Source organism: Passer montanus, unplaced genomic scaffold (genome assembly GCF_014805655.1).
Source record: "Passer montanus isolate IOZ18808 unplaced genomic scaffold, ASM1480565v1 scaffold32, whole genome shotgun sequence".
NCBI classification, from domain to species: domain Eukaryota; kingdom Metazoa; phylum Chordata; class Aves; order Passeriformes; family Passeridae; genus Passer; species Passer montanus.
The window spans coordinates 1,290,633-1,309,857 of record NW_024367930.1 but is presented as its reverse complement, the minus strand read 5'-3'; the positions used below and the strand labels follow the sequence as shown (position 1 = coordinate 1,309,857).

General features: G+C 48.6%; 2 protein-coding genes across 7 annotated transcripts in view; one reads left to right on the top strand and one right to left on the bottom strand.

The window, feature by feature from the left end:
• The window catches only part of CDK13 (cyclin dependent kinase 13), a 46,846-nt gene extending 42,211 nt beyond the window's left edge, over positions 1-4,635 (bottom strand). For all 6 annotated transcript variants that reach the window (XM_039715011.1, XM_039715014.1, XM_039715015.1 and 3 more), the window contains exon 1: positions 3,294-4,635. In XM_039715011.1, the coding sequence (XP_039570945.1) occupies positions 3,294-4,492 (1,199 nt within the window). In that variant the 5' untranslated portion in view covers positions 4,493-4,635. The remainder of the gene's footprint in view (positions 1-3,293) is intronic.
• Positions 4,636-13,623: 8,988 nt separating this feature from the next.
• Positions 13,624-14,988, top strand: LOC120504971. Its single transcript, XM_039714969.1, has 2 exons — positions 13,624-13,749; positions 13,896-14,988. Exon 2 carries the CDS (start codon positions 13,954-13,956, stop codon positions 14,986-14,988), a length of 1,035 nt encoding a protein of 344 aa, XP_039570903.1. The 5' UTR covers positions 13,624-13,749; positions 13,896-13,953.
• Positions 14,989-19,225: the final 4,237 nt, after the last annotated feature.

Sequence of the window (19,225 nt, the reverse complement as noted above, 5' to 3'; positions counted from 1 at the left end):
CTAGTAGTGCCCCACCCACTTACTTTTATCTAAGCAGATGGGTAGGTGTATCCAAATTCGGGAAAATGCAATTACTCATCTATACTGCTATCTGATTTAAATGTGTGATCACATAACATATGACCAGACTCAAGTTACAAAAAGTTCTCTGGAAACTAGTTTAGCATGAAATTGTAGGAAGCAAGAGACTGTGTTCTGCTTCTTTTGTAAACCATGGGGTTTGGCTGAGAATTTTTTATTTAATCCTATCATTTTACCAGCAGAGAAACAAATACCTCATACTTTTGGAAGAATTTCCATTTTGAAAATATGCATGTGCTACGTTAGAACTGCTGTGTTACCCTATCCACAAGAAAATAAGAGTAATACAAATCCACCAGCAACAAGTGAAGAAGTTTTGTCCAACAAGTGAATACAGCTCAATCAGTTTATCCAAAACACAAACTTTCACTGCTATTACAATGGAAAAAGCAATTAGTCTATAATTTAAAGAGTAATCACCAACTATGGAACACATATCCAGTGTCTTTGCTTCTCCTTAGAACCCACAGCCAAACAACATCACCTAAAACCAGCTAAGTCAGTACTGCAATTCAAACCTCACAGCAACAACGCACTGCTGCTGCTTCAAACTAGCAAAGCTGACTTCACTTGTTTCTCTTCAGCTGTTTACTAGAAGTTTCTCCCTAAGCAGCTCAGACACCTAGATTAAAAAAATCACCACTAAACACACAGGCTTTCTAAGCATGCTAGAAATGCTTCGCAATAATTTTCTACATACCAAAAGAACTGAGTAATTCACTTAACATTAGAGAAGACACATATATGAGACATAAAACGAAATGAGCAAAAAGATTTGCAGGCTGAAATATTCAGTCACATAAACAGTCTCTGATGTCTGGTCATCATTACAGCTGGATACTAACCCAGAATTAAGCCTTTAAATCATCCAGACGAAGAACACAGGTGCTGTAAGAAGGTGTTGCCTCCATAAAACTGTAATATTCTATCAAGTCTAAGGCCACTGTATCATTATCAAACAGGACAGCAAAATGTTCAGCATTTTGGTTGTAGTACTACAGAGTCAAGCAAAAGTGATTATTACATAGTTTTCAATGGTTTAAAAAAAAAAAAAAAGTATAAACCCCTACCTTTCCATTTCCCTGCTGCCGTTGCAATATACATTATGATCAATAGCTGTGTGGAAGAAACCACTGGCTTTCATTTCTCCACAAACATTATCAACAATTTATCTTCACACTTTAGGTTTCTTTTGTTTTGTCACTTTCTATGAAAGTGACATTTTTGCAGTAAATGACCCATTAGGACAGACCTCTCTTTCTACATATAGAAATCCCTCCTTTTCAGTCAGCCATTCCAATTCCTCTCCCGAACACCTGACAGTCTGCATTTGTCTGTAAGCAGTTAAAAACTGAACACAAATTACAATTCAACTGGAGGGAGGAAGAAAGGCAGGAAGTCACAAAGCCAACTTCTAGAAACAGATCTGCAGGCTCAAGAAAGCCTTACTCACTGCAGAGTGAATACCAAAACCAGGAGATTTAAACTTTTGTGCTTCCAATCACAGGCCACTACCAACAGAAAAAGAACACTACTACAAAACTCTACTATAGCCCAATTAGTCAGTATATATAGAACCCTGAAGTTAACTGGGCTGTTAATCTGGCTACTCCTAAATGCAAACCTCAAATGCATAATTCTGTGCATCATTCTTATTCCAGGATATAAGCAACTACAGAAAATAATCTAATTCCTAGGGCGTTTAAATCAACCTATGCACATAATATTCCTGTTATGCTATTATTCAAATAATTTTGAAAGTGTATTTTAACCACTTGTAACACTCTCACAGAAGAACAGCATGATGTTTTCAGAGCAATTACAGTGTTTTCTTCATTAAGCACCCTACTGCTTACAAAATTATTCCATGCAACCACACCTTCAGACAATCGTTATTCTTATCCCACGGCACTTTGGCTCTATCTCTCTGAACAAAGTAGGACACAGCTTTGTTACTTTGCTCTTTAAACAGCATCTGATGCACACCCAGGACAGCAGACTCTACCAAGAGCCCAGTGAAACACAGAACAGTTTTATCACTTTCCCTGGATATACTACAGCACACCCCAAATGGTAATCAACACAAAGTGCTTATTAAAAACACCAGAGAACAGTTCTCCAACAGCCCACCAGGTAATGCCTTGTAAACAAAACTCTTGCCAGCAGAACAACACATTGCTGGATACCTTTAAAACCAAAGTCCAGACATTAATTTAAGCAGGTCTACAAACAACGAGGCAACTATGTGCAACGAGTAAGATTCCAATATAGGAAATAAAAATCTTCAGTTATAAACACATACTAAGGAAATATGTCTAAATTTCCAGTGTACTTTTCTGCAGGTTAAAATATTGCGAAGAGCTTTAATTCCACAACACGGTTTGCATCTGCTTAGAAAGATACATCCCACACTTCTCTCCACATAAAATTCAAAAACTCATGCAATGCTGACCTTTACAACCTGAGTTCCCACTAGTACTGAAGAAAAAATTATCTGCAAGCATGCATTAATTATATACACGTGCATAACCTTACCAGGCAAAGAGTTTATGTTTTTCATAGCTTATGTAAAGTACAAGACAATTTATCAAAACATGACACTGACTCAACTTCCTAGCAAAACAGAAAGCCCAAGTCCTTCTATAGACCTCTAAAAAGAACAAGAAAACACTTGCAAACACAAATTGCCTGTCAGCTGATTTTCCCTTTAGATTAGCAGAAATTAAACCAAACCCAGATATATTCGATATGCATCCTATTTCATCCAAGAACAGAATACATAAAAATGTACCAGGACGTCTATACTTTGCCAGCAAAGATTTAAAAATCAAAATTAGTCCTTTAGGAAACCTGTCCTCAAAGAAGCATCTTACTTCAGTCACTCTCATTTGAAAACGTTCTCATACCCTTTAACATTTAAAAGCCTTTTTCCAGACAGGTGATCTCCCACGGAGAGAAACTAGCCACGGAAATCTTACAGGCATCCCCATCTCCCGTTCTCCCAAAGAGACAGGACAGGAATATCTTTGTACTTCTCCCTCTCCCCTGCCCCTCACCCCAGCTTTCTGGCAGCAAAAGGGCAAGAAGAAGGGATTGCTGCTGGATGCAAACCTCTCTGGCCTCTCCTGCATTCCTGACCCAGTCATTACGCCCCTCCTCCATGGAGTGGGCCCCCGATCCCATTCTGCCTTTGCCCTCGGGCCCGGACTTACCGGATAACGGGGCTGTAGGGGCTTCGAGACCGACGCCAGCTGCTGTAGGGGCTGGGCGACACATCCCCGCCGCGCTCGTAGGAGCTGTGCCGGCTGTAGCTGGGGGATCGTCGTCGGCTGTAGGGGCTGAGTGGTGAGCGGGCGCCCACCGGGCTGAGCGACTTGCGGCTGCGTTGGCTCTGCGAGGAGCGGTGCAGAGGAGGACTGTCATCCCGGCCGGGGCTGGGCGACGAGCGCTGCCGCCGGTACGCCTTGGGCTCGAGCTTGTCGTCCCGGTAAGCTTTCGGAGGGTCCTTGTACGCTGACGGTGGCTCTTTAGCCGCTTTAGTCCGGCTCCGGTGCGATTTGCTCTCCCGGTCCTTTCTACTGCTGCTGGGCGAGGGGAGGGAGCCCTTCCTGCGGCCGTCGCTGCCACCGCCGCTGCTGCTGCTCTTGAGTCCCTCCCGGTCTTGACTCCCAGTGTGGTTGTGGCGGCTGCGGGATTTGGAGGACGAAGAGGGCTCGGATGCCCCGCGGCCCGGTGCCGACGTCCCCTCCTGCTGCGCCTTTTCTTCTCCCCGTCGGCGATGCTCTCGGTGCCGCTCCTTGGAGCGCCCGCTGCTGCCGCGGCGCTCCCGGCGGGACCGGCCGCTTCGCTCCGCCTCGCCCCGCTGCCGCTGGGTCCCACCGCCCGAGGAAGAGCCCGGGCTACCCCCACCGCTGCCCCCGCCGGCCGCGCCGCTGCCCAACAGCCCCTCGGACTGAGAGCTCACGTCGTCGTATTCCTCCACCAAGGTGCTCAACCCGCCGCTACCGCGCCGCTTCTCCGCTTCCTGGGTGCCCCCGCCGCCGCCGCCGCGGCCCCGACGCCGCTTGTGCCGGGAGCCCGAGCGCCGCTTGCCTCGCGGCCGCTTCCGCTCCCCACCATCCCCACAACAGGAGGAGGCGCCGGTGGCCGCCAGGAAGAGCAGGGACTGTGGCGGCAGCGGCGGCTGCAGCAGCGGGGGCTGCAGAAGCGGCGGCTGCAACAACGGGAACAGCAGCGGGTGCGGAGCCGGCGGCGGCGGCGGCTGCGGCTGGGCCGCGAAGCGCTTCCGTCTCCGGTGGTGCAGCCGCTTCTTGTCGGCCGCCGCCTCCACCGCCGTGCTGCCGCCACCGCCGCTGCCCCAGCCCCGGCTGCCCCCGCTCCCGCCGGCCGCCGCGTCCGAGGTGCTCGGCATCGAGCTCGCTCACGGCCGAGGGCGCGGCCCAGGGAACCCGCCGCCACCGTCGCGCTCAGGGCGCCATGGGGAGCCGGCGGCGCCGCGCACACGTACCGGGACGGACACCCGCGGGTCGCGCCGGGGCCTCGCTCGCTCCCGCACCGCCCGCCTCACATGGGGCCGCACCAATACATACGGGGTCGGGCTGAGGCCGGGGCTGGGCGCGCTGCCCGATGCGGCGGAGCGGCACCGGCAGCGTCCCACAGGCCGGCGCGGCCTCTCCCGCAAAACGGAAGTGTCTCCTGGCGGCGGCGGCTCCTCCTCACTTCATTCTGGGCCGCGGGCGCCGCCGCGCAGGGACACGGGCACGGGGCGCGGGCCTCTTCCACTTCTTCCCTCAGCCGCTCCCGGCAGGGCGGCCGGGTCAGGCCGGGCCGGGGCGCCTCCGGGCGAAGTATCCGGGGCCCTCCGCGGCTCGGCTCCCGGTTCTCCTGCCCGGCGGGTCCGCACGTATCGGGGCCGCTCCCGCGCCGCCGGTGCCCGGGAGCGCTCTCGCGGCCCCTGCGCCGCCTCGCGCGGGTGACACACGCACCGGGGGGGGACACGGACACGGCCCGGCGGAGCGCGGCGCATGCGCGGCCCCCAAGCGGGCGGGGGAGGGGGAACGCGCCCCGCCAATCGGGCGCGGCGCCGCCGCCTTCGCCCGCATGCCCGAGAGCCGCCCGCTCTCGCGAGACTTCACCCGGCCCTTCCCCCCGTCCCCGGCGCCTCTCGCGGTATCTGCTCCTCTCGCGGTAACTGCGGCTCGGGTCCCGCAGGCGGGGACGGTTGCGTGCCAGGGGACCAAAGATGGCGCCCGGCGAGGTGCGGGCAGTGGGAGCGAGCCCCGACCTGGAGGTGCGCCCTCCTCGTCTCTCTGCCTGTGCCCTGTGGAGACAACGGGCAGAAACCGATGCACAGGAAGTTCCACCTGAATATGAGGAAGAAGGTTTTTACTGTGTGGGGACCGAGCACCAAAATAAGCTGCCCAGAGAGGGTGTGGAGTGTCCCTCACTGGAGGTGGCCCCGAGCCGTCTGGACGCATTCCTGTGTCATGTGCTCTGGGATGACCCCACTTGGGCAGGGAGGTTGGACCAGGTGACCCGCTGTAGTACCTGCCCACCTCACCCGTTCTGTGAGCTGCAGCAGGCTCTGGGAGGTGCGGTAGGAAAATCGCCGGTACCCAGATGGTTTTCCCTGCTTTTATTGTATATGGACCTTGGTTAACGACTGGAGGGCGTGAGAGAAAACCTCTTCGGATAAAATGCTTGTGTTACTCTTTTGAAAGAGTGAAGCCCCTTCTCTGCTTCATGGAAAGTACTTTTTTTAAACTGTCTTACACTAGTGAAACTAATTACAATTTAGGAAACTTTGGCTATTTTAAGTTTCCCTCCGAACCTTCCGATTTAAAAGCAGAATCTATTGTCTTTCCTTAGGGATTTAATAGTTTTCTGGCCACCTTACTGTCTGATTGTTGTTAGCTAGCTTATATACACACTGGTTACATTTGTTTGTAAAACACACAAAGACCAAAACAAAGGAACCCACCTGTTTTCAATGTTGTATTTCAGCTCCTTAAAATCACTCTTTGTTCTCATTTTCTAAACCCAAATAAAAATATTCTGTCTGTCCAGGTGCCGTGTGTCATCTGCTGTCCAGCAAATCTTTTCACAAGTGTGTTCAGTAATTCATCTTTCACCTCTCTGTTCCAGCTCACATTTCTTCCAAACGTCATCAAAGCATTCATTACATATTTCTCTAGTTGTACACACACACACAGACAGAGGCACCTGCACTTTCCTTCAGGCTTCCTCTTAAGGTGTGAATTACTTGGAGAACAACCAAGTTGCTTGTTTTCTATTTTCTAACGATGTGCCATAGGATGGTGAAGGAAAAAGCCTGATGTGCTGACCCACCTGCCGTTTCAGGAGAGATGGGCCCTGTCCTAGAAAGATTACTCTAAGGTAGGCAGTGACTGCATTCATACTTTGTGAAATTGCAGGTTTTTATCAGCATGCTCTGCCTTGTGGAAATACTGTGCATCTCCCTGCTGTTGGGGAATAGCTTATCTTTCCATAGTGGTCTGGAGACTGCTCTCAGCTTTGCTGACATCTTTTTCTGCTTACCTTGTATGTGAATATTCAGCAACTATGAAGAGGTTCTCCACGACTATTGCAGCGCACTCAGCAAAGCCAGTGTGCTGTCAGGCCTCTAGCACATTGGGAAAAAAAAAAAAACAAAAACAAAACCCAGAAAGCCAACAACCCTACATCACAGAGCAGCTGTAGAAACTGTCGATAGTTACGCAGGGCAGATCTGGACAAAGCAACACAGGATGCAATTTGTAATTTATTACCGGGCATTTCTGGATGAGGGATATGTTATTTGAAAGAGCTGTGTCATTAGCAGTAGAGTGCTGCTGTTTCTGCATCTGGAGCAAGCCTCATGACTTGTCAGAGAAGCTTAACTAGAAGCTAAGCTGCTAATGACAGCAAGTTTGCTCTTCCTGGAAATGAGCTACGCCAGGTTGTAGGGGGATGTGCCAACAGCAATCATGTCAGCTGTCAGCTGACAGGTGATGGCAGCATAGGATTTGACAGTGGAAACCTGTCTATAGATTCCTGACATGACAAAGCAGACCTGGAACAGATTCCTTCCAGAGAATAAAATCCCCCAGAAGCATTGAAGACATTGCTGGCGTAGTGCCAGTTGTTGGATTCACAAAGAGCCAGAAAATTCAAGATGCATTACAGCTTATTTCCACAAGGCTTAGTGTGGAACAGCAAATACTAGGGAGAGCAGTTCCACATTAGATTTTGGCAGTGGCACCTGCAGTGGTGTGAGAACCAGTACTCTCTAAAGATGGTTGTTCCACAACAAACTGAAACGTTGTGCCATAGGAACGTTGGTTGCAGGGATCTCATATCTTGAAAGGTATTACTATATGGTCAGCACGTGAAAACAGTGGTAAACACTAGAGAAAAACACACCTGGACAGTTGCAGCCAAAATACTATCATCTCCAAAAGTATTTTCATGCCAGCTCTAGAAACTGAGCCTTTGGAAAAGCACTTCCCTACCAAGCATCCCATGGACAAAACTTGAACTAACAGGTTATTTAATTGCATTAAAAAAAAAAAATAAAACAACAACCAAAAAAACCCCCCTCAACTCATATTCTGTTTTTCATTCAATTATTTTGTTGTATCTGCACATTAACACATTAAGTCTGTTCTGACTCTTCTGTTCTGTTTCCACCTGTTCACCATCTTTAGTGTAACAAAATTGGTACAAATAGATGCTGAGCTGGTCACGGGTAAGGAGGAGGCTGTGCTACATGTCACAGACAATGGTGACACTTCTTTTTTTGTTAAGGCTTTTGTTGTACTTTCTTCTTTATTAAAAATGTTTCTGTGTCCTGTCTGTACCACCATGTATAATAAGCCCTTAGCAATATTTTTCTGATGCAGAACAAACTGTCAATCCATGAAGATAAAAGGAGATAGATAAAGTCTTCAGCAGTTTAAAGATCTTTTTCAGCAGAATACCTCAGGGCTTGTTTGTTGACTTGGTAGGCGTTTTTTCTTAAGGATGGTTTTGGTTGGTTGGGTTCTTTTTTTTTTTTTTTTTTTGAGGGGGGGAAGGTGTCTGGTTTTCTCTTTCTCCCAAGCAGTAACATGTACCTAGAGTTCTTTGAAGTTTTGTTTTCAATCTTCCACCATCAATCTGTTTTTTATCCTAAAAGAACAATTTCTCCCAAGCCACAGAGGAATTCAAATTTCTAGCTTGGTTGGCTTTTGTTTTGTTTTGTTTTGGGTTTTTTTTTCCTGTTGTTTAGTTGGTTTTTTAAATAAATATGGAAGTCTTAGAAGACATTTTTACTCTCTGACGTACTGTATGCTTTCATATGTCTTCTAACCATTTTAGAAAAATAGTCTGGTGTCTACATACACTGTCTTGTGTAGTCTGCTGTAGTTTTTGTTACTACCTCTGCTACTTCTTTGCTGCAACTGTATTTGTATTTTGTCCTAAGATTGTTTATTGACTAGAGTGTAATAATTCATGTTTCCCAAGGCCCTGTGGAAAAACTGACTAGATTAACTATATCCATGTTTGTTCTTCTCAACAAGAAGAATGTTGCAATGATCTGGGAACTCAGCTGTTGGAAAAAAAACAGAGAAGGATAAAGACCTGTGCATTGGCTGGTCGGGACACAAGTGAACTTACCAGTGAAACGTCAAATACAATCCATATACTTGAAGAGCTGAGAAATATTAATGCTGTCTTTAAGTCACCATTAGACCACTGAGTCTCTGTCTGTTGTGATCAATCTTATTCATAGACAAATGAATTCACAAAAGGAGCAGAAAAAGCTATAAAGATCATCAGTGAACCGAAATTTCAGTTTCAGAGGAGACTGGCAGAGTGTGACTTGTCTAGCATAGGAAAGGCAGGAAATCGCAGTGTTCTATGAATTTAGTTAGAGGCTGGGAAAGGTGTCCCTGCTCATGGTGGGCAGGCTGGAACTACATGGTCTTTAAGTTTCCTTCCAAGCCAGGCCACTCTGTGATTCTATGAAAGGAGATAACCACCTAGATGGAAGGACTGTTTACCCTAAGAGACAGAGTTAGTGCAGGCAGTTACAAACAAACAGTCGATCAAAGCTTTTTGGCTTTTAAGCCCAGTCTCTTTTGAAATAGGTTAATTGCCTGTTGATGAGAGACAGTTGCCAGTCACCCCAGTACATTTGTGAAAGAAATCTATTTATGCTCCCCAAAGCCGTCAGGCTAGAATTTAAGTGGATGAATTGTTTTGCAATTTGATCCATTGCTGAAGCAGTTTTAGCCATGGATGGAAAGGTGTATGCAGCCCTGAAAAAACTCAGAGCACAGAGGACATTCCAGATCTTTAACTACCAAGTTCACAAATATTCAGAACAATCATCTTGTTTCTTAACTCAGTATGCATTTCCTCTGCTGACTGAACCCTGCTTAAGTGTACCAAGAGCTTTACTCACACAAGCATGCTTGAACCATCTTAGGGAGCAGCTTCATGTGAGGGCCTACTTTGGATTTGACACCAAATGCCTGGTCCCTAGAAAAAGGTCTGTGACTTGATTGAAGCCACAACAGCTCCCACAATAGCAAACGATTTTGCAAAAAAGTTTCCCTAGAGGTCAGCATACCAAAGAGGATGAAACAAGAAACTGAATTCACACTGCTTCTACTGCAAGAAATATGTCATCCTCCAACTGCTCTCATAGCTGGTGCTCTTGGGGCAGTTGTTAACTCTAAAAGTAAACTAAGATCATCCATGCCGTTGCCCACTCAAACTTTGGGGTAAAAGCTAACATTTTTCTCAACTTAGTGCTTGGGAAGATGATACCATAACCCGAGACCTAAAGTAGAGAATTCTGCCTCAGAAATTATGGGGGTTAACTTTTCAGAAGTGTCAAACATTCAGAGCCTGTATGATGTACAACAGACTGCCTCACTGCTTTACCTCTGTTTTTTCATTAAGTGCATGAAACAACATAATTTTTCACATGAGCAGGAGCCATTAAAAAACAAACAACAAAACAATACCCCTTCCCTTCCCTTTCCTTCCCTTCCCTTCCCTTCATTTTCTCTTCCTCCTTCTTTTCTGTGTCTCATCTTTCCCTACCAATACACACTGGGGAGATCTCTGAAGACAATTCTTCCCAGCCCTGCACTAGCAGAAGGCACTGAATACCTGTAACCACCTCCCAGCCTAGGCACTGGCTCTGTCACCTTGTGGGAAAGAGGTGTGTGTCTTCTGAGAGGGGTCAGGGCTGTGAATCTTTTCAAGATAAAGGGACCATCTGCACAAATTTGCAAAAGGCAAGTGTTTTTTTTAAACTCATCAGTGTTCAACTGAAATAGGTTTTTACAGGATGGCAAACTACCACATCCACATCACTGACACTAGTGAGGCTCAAAGGTCAAGCCTTCAGTCTGGTGTAGGATGTGCTTCTCATCTAAATGGTTGCAAACCACTTGGAGGTGAGCAACACCTATTCAATTCTCCATGAATATTCTTTTTTTTTCCTCCTTGTACTCATTTTTAGAAATGTCTGGTCTGTCTTCTATGGAAGAACATGCTAAAACACAAGAGCCTGAGAGCAGCAGCATTCCCTCAGAGGGAAGGTCCATCTGGCCCAGTACTGTGTCTCCAAAGTGTCCAACCACCAGTGTCTGAAGAAGAGCACATGAGCACTGAGCACTAGTCCTGACAGGGTCCTGGTGTGCTCACAGGCCTCAGTGCTGGGACTGGCCTGCCCTGGGACCCCCAGCCCCACCACCTCCGGCCAAGGGCCCAGGGGACGTGTCCCACCTCTGCCTGGGACCTTCAGTCCCTGTCTGAGCCCTGCTGTGGGTGTGCCCATCTCTGCCTCTGTCTCCTGGGTGGGCCTGGGACCTGCACTGCAGAGCTGCTCTCTGGGGTGGAGCCCTCAGACCTGGTCAGACCTTGCCATGCAGAGCTCTGGGTTTAATATGGCATAACTGCTCTATTCTATTCTATTGGCTGCATTCACCATGAGTCAAATAATGGTGAGACTGTTATTTGTGTGAAGTTGCAAGGAGGTTCTGATTCAAAAACACATTCAAGAACACATGACACACAGGTTACAACTGGAAATAGGATATTATTTAATTTTTGTTTGTCTGAATCAGTTTCAGAGCTGATGCTCACAACCATTACCACAATGTGCACATGTAGTCAGACTGTGTTCTTCAGTTTAGCTTGAAAAATCCTCTCTAGTATGGCAAAGGCAAGTGACAGAGTTACAGAATGTAGCAGCAGGCATACAGGCCTAGCAGGTCCTGTTTCCTGAAGGTTCAGAACATGAAGAATGAGAATCAGAAGCAACAACACGAGGTGTGTACTATCTTGGGCATATTCCAAAGTGTAACGCATATCAATGACAAACACACTTTTTGCCTTCCAAGATTTGCTTCATTGCTGTGCTCCCAGGACAAAAATGCATGAAAAGAACTCTTGTGTTTGTCCTGTGCTTGCAGGCAGGAGAACTGAGAAGTGGCATCTCTGGATGGATGCAAGAATCCCACAGGAAATGGAGCCAAGGGAAGAGCAGAGCTCAGCCCCACTCCAAGCTTGCAATGGGCAAGAGAGCCAGAGAGAGCCAGGGCACAAGTGGTGCCTTGGAGGTGTGAAGGGAGCAGGCAAGAATGGAGTTGTAGGGGCCCAGAGGAGCCCTGACAGGGGGCTGTACCCAGTGCTACAGGAGGACAAGAAGCAACTCCCAGGCCACCCTTGGGGCCCACCCTGGGAGTCTGGAAAGCTTCTTGCCCACAGCTGCAGGGCATGACAGGCCATCTTCATGGGGCATGCGGTGAACAGTGATCATGCTCAGTGCTGCAGAGGAAGTCAAAACTCCCTGGGAACCAGTGCCAATCTGCTCTGGGGGAAGATTCCTTCTTGACCCAGGTGCTACTGATTTGCCATTCTGAAAATGAACTCTGGAATTAATGGACCCCGTGGAAACACAAATCTCCTTAGAGAACCACATCCCATCCTGCCTGTTAGCCAGAGACAGCTGGACAGGACAACACAGGGTCAGCCAGGGCAAGTGCCAGTGGCACAACAGATAGAGTCTCCAAGGATGCTCAGGTAAGTCTTAACCAAAGAGATAGATCATTTGTTGGTCTTTTTACTCTTTCCCTCTCATAATAAACCAAAACTCTTTGAGGGATCTTTAGAAGATCCTGCCCTTAAAAATGACAACAGGCTGGGCACAGGGAGGGGCCAGGTGAGAACTTGGTGCTGCCCTCACCACTGAAGGAGGTCAGTGCAGAGAAAGAGACAAGAAAAAGCTCAGACCAACACACACATCTGCCTTCCTCCAACAGAGAACCCTGGATACTGGGCTCATTCATCAAAGCAGCAGGAACTTGGCTTTTAGAAGTTTTACTTCACACCAAATATGAACTAAACTCCTGCTCAGCTGGCACTGATTGAGGTTATGTATTTTTAGGGTTCAAGGTGGTAGGGATGATCCTGTGATGTGCCTAGGACTTTTTCACTAGAAGATATTCCTGAGAAGATGAGGCAGGAAAACTCCTCTAAAAATCCTCTTCTCTACCAGGCTGGTTTCAAGCTGTAACTCACTTGATAACTTCCCAGTAGTTTTAGTAAAACATCCTAAGGAGAAGGAAAATGCCCAGCTGCAAACCTGGCTGGAGTGATTTACAGTTCCCTGAAAGCTGCAAGCAAAGTAGCTTGGGAAGCAAAGCAAGAACAGGCAGACCTGCCCTTGCTTGGGTACCCCAATCTGTGGCAAGCCCTACCACAAGAGAGAGAGATTAAAACTCAGTGAAGTATAGATTTTCTCCACATTTTTGACTGGTTTGCCCAAAATTGTGCTTGATGCTTATTTTTCAGTTGTCTATCCATTTTCAACTTTATTTTTGAACGGGATGAGAGCAACTGAGGGTTTTAATGGTCACTGAGCTAATGACCACACTATTGTGCCCATCAACCCCAATCCAATGGGGCTGTAGAGAAGAAAAAGAATCTAAATTACAAAACAACCTGGCAAGAAGTTTGCGCAGACACTGGCATGAAATGTCAGGATGTCCTTACCTCTCCGAGTGGTGCAGGCAAGCAGCATTGAGAATAGAGAATATGGGCTGTCATCTTACCAGATTTAAATAGGCCAGCCCATGTGCCTGATGTACACAGCACCCTCGGGTCACAAAAACATAAAACTAGCAGGTAATGTGCTTCTAAAGGAGAAGCATTTGGACTAATGACTCAAAATGATAGTAAAAGTCAGAGGCACGAACAAATAATGGCACAGCATGGTCCACACACCCCATTTTTTCTCCTGATGCCATGTACTTGCAGGGGAGAAAGGTCTTCTATGGCAGATTTGGAATGCAGTCAAGGTTGCCAGTACAGAACAGCGGACTGTGGCATCAGCAGTCCACAGACTCCATGGATAGCAACCTGAGTGAGCAATGCGCTGTGATGTCACATCCCTCACTGCTTATGTTTGGGCATGAGCGGAGCCTGGCTCAGACTCACTCGTGCCTGGACTCCTGGCAAGCATGCCTGGGAGGACTGGAAGCCCGTGAGGTCACTGGGTGCTGCTTTCAGCAACTCTCAGTTCTCATTCACAAGACTTGGTCTGTTTCCTCAGCCCTACCTGGTTCAGGAAGCTGAGTACTGTGCGTGGTGCTTGCAGGAGCAGAGGTGAGTGGTGCAGGAAACAGGCCACAGGGTGGCCCTGGGGTGGGTGATGGTGGTGTTTGGGGAGCTGTGAGTGTGTTCTTCTTGAGGGGCCTGGGCATTTCTTCTACCTGCCCATCTCCCTGGGACACCAAGTGACTATTTTTCAGAGTGTCACGCCAACAAGAGAGAGCAGCTGCTGCCCCAGCTCTGCTGCAACATGCAAACATGGCCACGGAGACAGAGTGGAACTGCCCCATCTGCCGTGACATTCCAGGTGAAATCGCTTCTGTAACACCCTGTGTCCACCTGTTCTGCTTGGGCTGCATTGTGCGGTGGGTCAAAAGGAAACCATCGTGCCCCCTGTGCAGGCAGGCTATCAACAGCATCATTTACTCTGTTCGGTCAGAAGAAGACTTTCTGGAGATAGTTCTTCCAAGTCCCTCAGACTCATCAGCTGCTCACCACCAGGATGAGCAGGGGGCTGCAGAGTTGATGCCCAGGGCTTATGTAGCTGGCTTCCCACCTCAGGTCTGGGCAGATTTTTTCCAGGACTGCTCAGAAGTCCTCGAGCCCTTGCTGCCCTGGCTGAACCAGGAGCTATTGGAGCTGCTCAGGACCCGCTGGTGGGAAGTGGCTCTGGCACAGAGTGCCATCGTAGCCAATTTGTGCCGCTATGGGCTGAGTGAGGAGGCCTTGGTCCGGGAGCTGCAGCCCCTGCTGCAGGAGCAGACGGTGGCATTTGTGCGCCGGCTCATCGATGTTGCAGCTGACAGGTGCAGTGATGAGATCGTGCGGCAGATGAATCTCCTGAACTCCCATGCTGAGGAGGAGGAGGAGGAAGAGGAAGAGGGTCCCACAGCTATCCCTGGCCCCTCTGCATCCCCCCAGGGGATTTGCCCTCCCACCCTGGTCTCCTCCTCCAGCCCTGTAGTCTCCAGTGTGGAAGTGGACATTGGAACGTTGGAAGCCACCCTCCGCGGCGTGCCCGGGCGCTCTCCATCCACGCCCATCCCTGCAGAGCGGGAGCAGCCCCCGGAGGAGCCCAGCAGCCGGGCAGCAGCAGTAGCAGGCCCCTCTGCCCAGGGCTACAGCCGCAGCACTTCCGCTCCGGGCCGGGACAGGGACTGCTTGCCCGAGGGGCTCCGGCGCCCAGCCAAGAGGGGGGCCTCTGGCCCTCAGGACTCTCCCCAGCCCCCGAAGAGGCCGTCCCGCCGCCGGCGGCACAAGCCAAGAACCCGTGATAGTAGAAAAAGGAAATAAATAGTTGTTTGTTTGACACAGTCTCTGTGGCTTGCTTTGTCCCCCTTCTCCTGGTGTCTTTTCCCTCTCCCCTCACGTCCCATGTGCATGGCAACTGCCTACTTTTGGGCACAGCCATGGGCTTCTGGAGCCGCAAGGCCGTATCCGCGCCATCTTCTCCTGCAACAAATCCCGCTGCAGCTGCGGGCGGAGCGGGCAGCAGGGACAGCAGGCTTATCAGAAGAACCATGGCCTCAGCCTGCACCCAGTTCTCCTCCCTGTCCACCGTCACTTTCTACTCTGCTTTGTGGGCGTCAGCCAGGCACCCTCGCTCCTCGGAAGGCTGTCAGGGAGGCACAGAAAATGAGCAGGGACACAAGAGCTAGAAACAAAACTTGGAGTAATAGGATTTGAGGGGGAGGGGAAGGGAAGGTTAGGGAAGGTTAGGGAAGGGAAGGTTAAGGGAAGGTTAAGGGAAGGGAAGGGAAGGGAAGGGAAGGGAAGGGAAGGAAGGGAAGGGAAGGGAAGGGGATAGGTGGCTGAATGGGGCTGCTGGCAGTGCAAAGATCTAGAGCATGAGGAGGTGCCCAAGGCTCTCAAGCCTTTATCTGCTGGAGAGCACTGGCAAGACCAAGAGGATCCCTTCAGAAAGACCACTGCAGAGCTTTCTGTTCTCATGCACTGCAGAGATGGGGCAGCAGCTGTAAGATATAGGGTGCAGAGATGTCGCAAGGGATTCCATTGTTTCGGAGCACCCACTGGTGTCCTGCCAGATACAGAAAGGAATGTTGTCTCCAAGAGCCATTAGGCTGGGGGCATGTGGCTACTCTCACAAGCCCCTGAGATGTTGAGTCAGAATATGTCTTGGAAATCTCCTGAGTGGTTTTCCACCCTATGTGACAAGGAGATGAAAGGACTCACTCAAGTGCTCAGGGAATAGCTGGTTGCCAGCACTGAGGTCAGGAAGGAATTTTCTCCTGGGACAGGTTGATGATGGTACCTGAGGTTATTTTACCTTCCTGTGCTGCACTGAACATGACCACTGCTTAGGGCTTCTTCAGTCTCTTTTGTCTGGGTTGCTGCCTGCTGCTCATATCCCATGAAGATGGCCTGTCATGCCCTGCAGCTTGGGATAGAATGGGGGTTTTTTTGCCTTTTTTTCCCATGGTGGATTATCAAGTGTCCTCAGGTGTCTTTTCACCACCTTCTGCAGCACTAAGCAATGGCCTGTTGTCAGGGCTTCTTTGGCCATTTTGGCCAGGTACTGCTGTTCATGCTCCACAAAGTGGCCTTTGTGGCCCACATCTTGGGGAAAGAAGCTTTCCAGACTTCCTAGGTGGGCCCCAAAAGTGGCCGTACCAGTTTACCCTGCCCATCTTTCCCAACTCTCAACACTGTTCTAAATCAGTCCAGCTCAATAGCAAGGGATGGCCAGGGATGGTGCTGTGCAGGGCTTAGAAAGAACTCTGTGGCAGCTCCCCAGGGCCCCCCCAGCAAGTTCTGCCACTTGGCACTGGGGCAGTCTTCTGTGCATATACTTGGGTCTCTAAGGGCATTGTTCCCCATGGGGATGACACACCAGAGGGAGCCCATCACCCATGCCATCACTAGCTGTCTCTTCTGGGCCATAAACAAATCCTTGTAGACTGTGTTTCCCAGAGAAAGGGGAACCAAGTCATGGCTACTCCTGCCTTTGTGGGTTTATCTGTGCTGTTTGTCTTTACCTTTATAGGTCCCTGGCTGAACCTCTGTGGCTCCTGGGCTCCCACATCTGATATCCAATGAAAAAAAAAAAGGTCTTTTCTCCATGTTTTATTTTCTCAGTACTGGTCCTCTTTGGGAAACTTTTGGAAGGCCACCATGTCAAGAAATTGGAGACCAGTATACAAAGAGAAATTTCCCCTGATGACAATTCTTCCCAGCTCAGGACTAGCAGAAGGCACTAAATACCCATAACCATCTCCCAGTCTAGGCATTTACTCTGTCACTTTGTGGGAAGAAGGCATGTACCTTCAGAGGAGGGGTGAGAGCCATGGATCATCTCCAGATAATGCAAAAACTTGCAAAAAGTGTTTTAAAATTTTGCTGGATTTATCGAGTTTTGCTGGGTTTCCACAGGACAACAAACCCCCACACCTCCGACATTATCAAGGCTAAAAGATCAAGCCCTCAGTCTGATGCAGGATGTGCTTCTCAACTACACAGTATCTAGCTAGCACCTACGTCCTCAAGCCAGCTCTGACACTCACAGGATTTACAACCACCCATAGCAAAGTGCTATCTGTAGACACAGTATTTATAACCCTTCTTTTGACACTTCCCCCATCTATTTCAGTAGGCATTTTGATATTTATCAAATAAAACAGAAGGATTACTGTTTTAGACACATGCTTTAGAGATGACTAATATTTAACACATTAGTCTGGCAACATTTTAGCTAACAGGTCTGCTTTGTTGTACTGATAAAACCCCAACCCTATCTAATAAGTTTTCCTTCATAGAAGAAGCAAAAAGGAAAAAGAACTCTAACAGAAGCATACCAAGCATGCTGAGCTCAGCTGAAGGTAAACCTCAACTCATTACTTTCAGTACCTTGTCCAGAGTCTAAAATATAGCATTTAAACTGCTGATTATCATCATGCCTCCACTCTTAGCCAGGACATCCATGAACCACAAACTCAATCTCACCTGATCCTCTCCTTTGTGCCTAGGATACTGACAAACAGTAAGCTGTCACAGCATCAATAAATAACAAAAGGGTGGAAAATGCACAACCCATAAGAAGCACAGAGAGAAGGATAACACTACACTACCTCAAGGTCCCAGATCCTCCTTCAGACTTTCCATGGAAAAAGAGTGCAAGGGTGCTATCACAGCTGTGGTCATGGCTGCAGTGGGTCTGTGGACGAAGCTTCTTCCTACTTGCCTTCAACCTCTTTTTACTCTATGCTAACAGCACAAGCACAGGAAGCAATATTAACCAGGTCAGTGGCTCACACACTGTAACCATTTACTGCCTACTCCCTTTCTGAGAGGAATGAGAGTGAGGTCTGTGAAAAGGACAGCAGAGGGGTAGAGCAAATGTAGGTCCAACACTGCTGCAGCTGCTATCTCACCTGTAACTCAGATAACAAGAAAAGCCCTGAAAATCAGTATGGATGCTGCCAGGAAGAGGAAACAAAAAGAAAGCATGTATCCAGTTTGCAGTTTGGCACTGTCAGCCTCATGGGACTCACAGGCTGTTTTTCCACCTTGCTTTTGGCACCAGGAGAATGCCAGTGCTTTGTGCCTATCCCTGGTGTGCACAGTTTTAGTTCCTGATCCTCGTCTTACCTCCCAAAGCATTGCAAAGACCCACTGGGCTTTCATCTGAGTTCTGTACACTTCCTGATTTCTCCCTTTGCCCACCCTGTGCTGCCGCAGCTGCCCATGGATGATGGCCACTTGCTCTCAGGTCGTGCAGAAATTGGATTCCCCCCTTCTCTCCTTGCTCTTCTGCAAAAAATATGGCCAAATCACAAAGAAATTAACTAGAAAAAAATGTAATTGCTACCAAGTTAATTAAGTGAATTGATACATATTTTTAAATCAACATTCAGCACAGCATATATTAGTTTAAGATAAACTATGGGGTGGAGCCTGAGAAATGAGCTACCTCCCCTTTAGTTCTAACTGCTCATCTTTCACCAGTAAGGAGAGATGAATGGGAGAAGGTGTAAGTAAAAAAAATAACAGCTTACTAAAAGCAAAACCGCCACAACTTAGGTAACAGTAATAATCACAAGGTACAAAGGTACTGAATCCTGTGGACTCCCCAGGAACAAAGAAAACAGGAGAGTGGAGAAGCCCCACCCCAATATGGTGGCCTCCAAAGAAGATCACATGGCCCAGGGGACAAAGACAAGATGGCAGAGAAGCCCAACTTGGCTCAGCCTTCCCCCTGAAGTGTCACTTCCCTGGGACTGGCACTGCCTGGGGCAGCTGACACCTGCAGTGTCACCTCCTCTGCTTCTTTTTGGCTGGCCAGACCCAGTTGGTTTGGTCACTGCAGTTTCGAGTGCTGCTGCTTTGTGGAGAAAGAAAACCAGCTCACTGGGCACTGAAACCCACAGCCCCGGCCCCAATGGCTCCAGCTCAGCACTACAGCTGGCAGTGTATTGTGAAAATCCTTCTGAAATAGTTTTGGATTGAAAAAAATGCAGTTTCTTGGAAACCTATGCCAGGCAACATCCCTGACATCTGAGCAAGAAAAGAGAGA

What these genes read in the sequence shown, in the direction of transcription:
- LOC120504971 (XM_039714969.1), top strand. Translation starts at nt 13,954, where the DNA reads ATGGCCACGGAGACAGAGTGGAACTGCCCCATCTGCCGTGACATTCCA.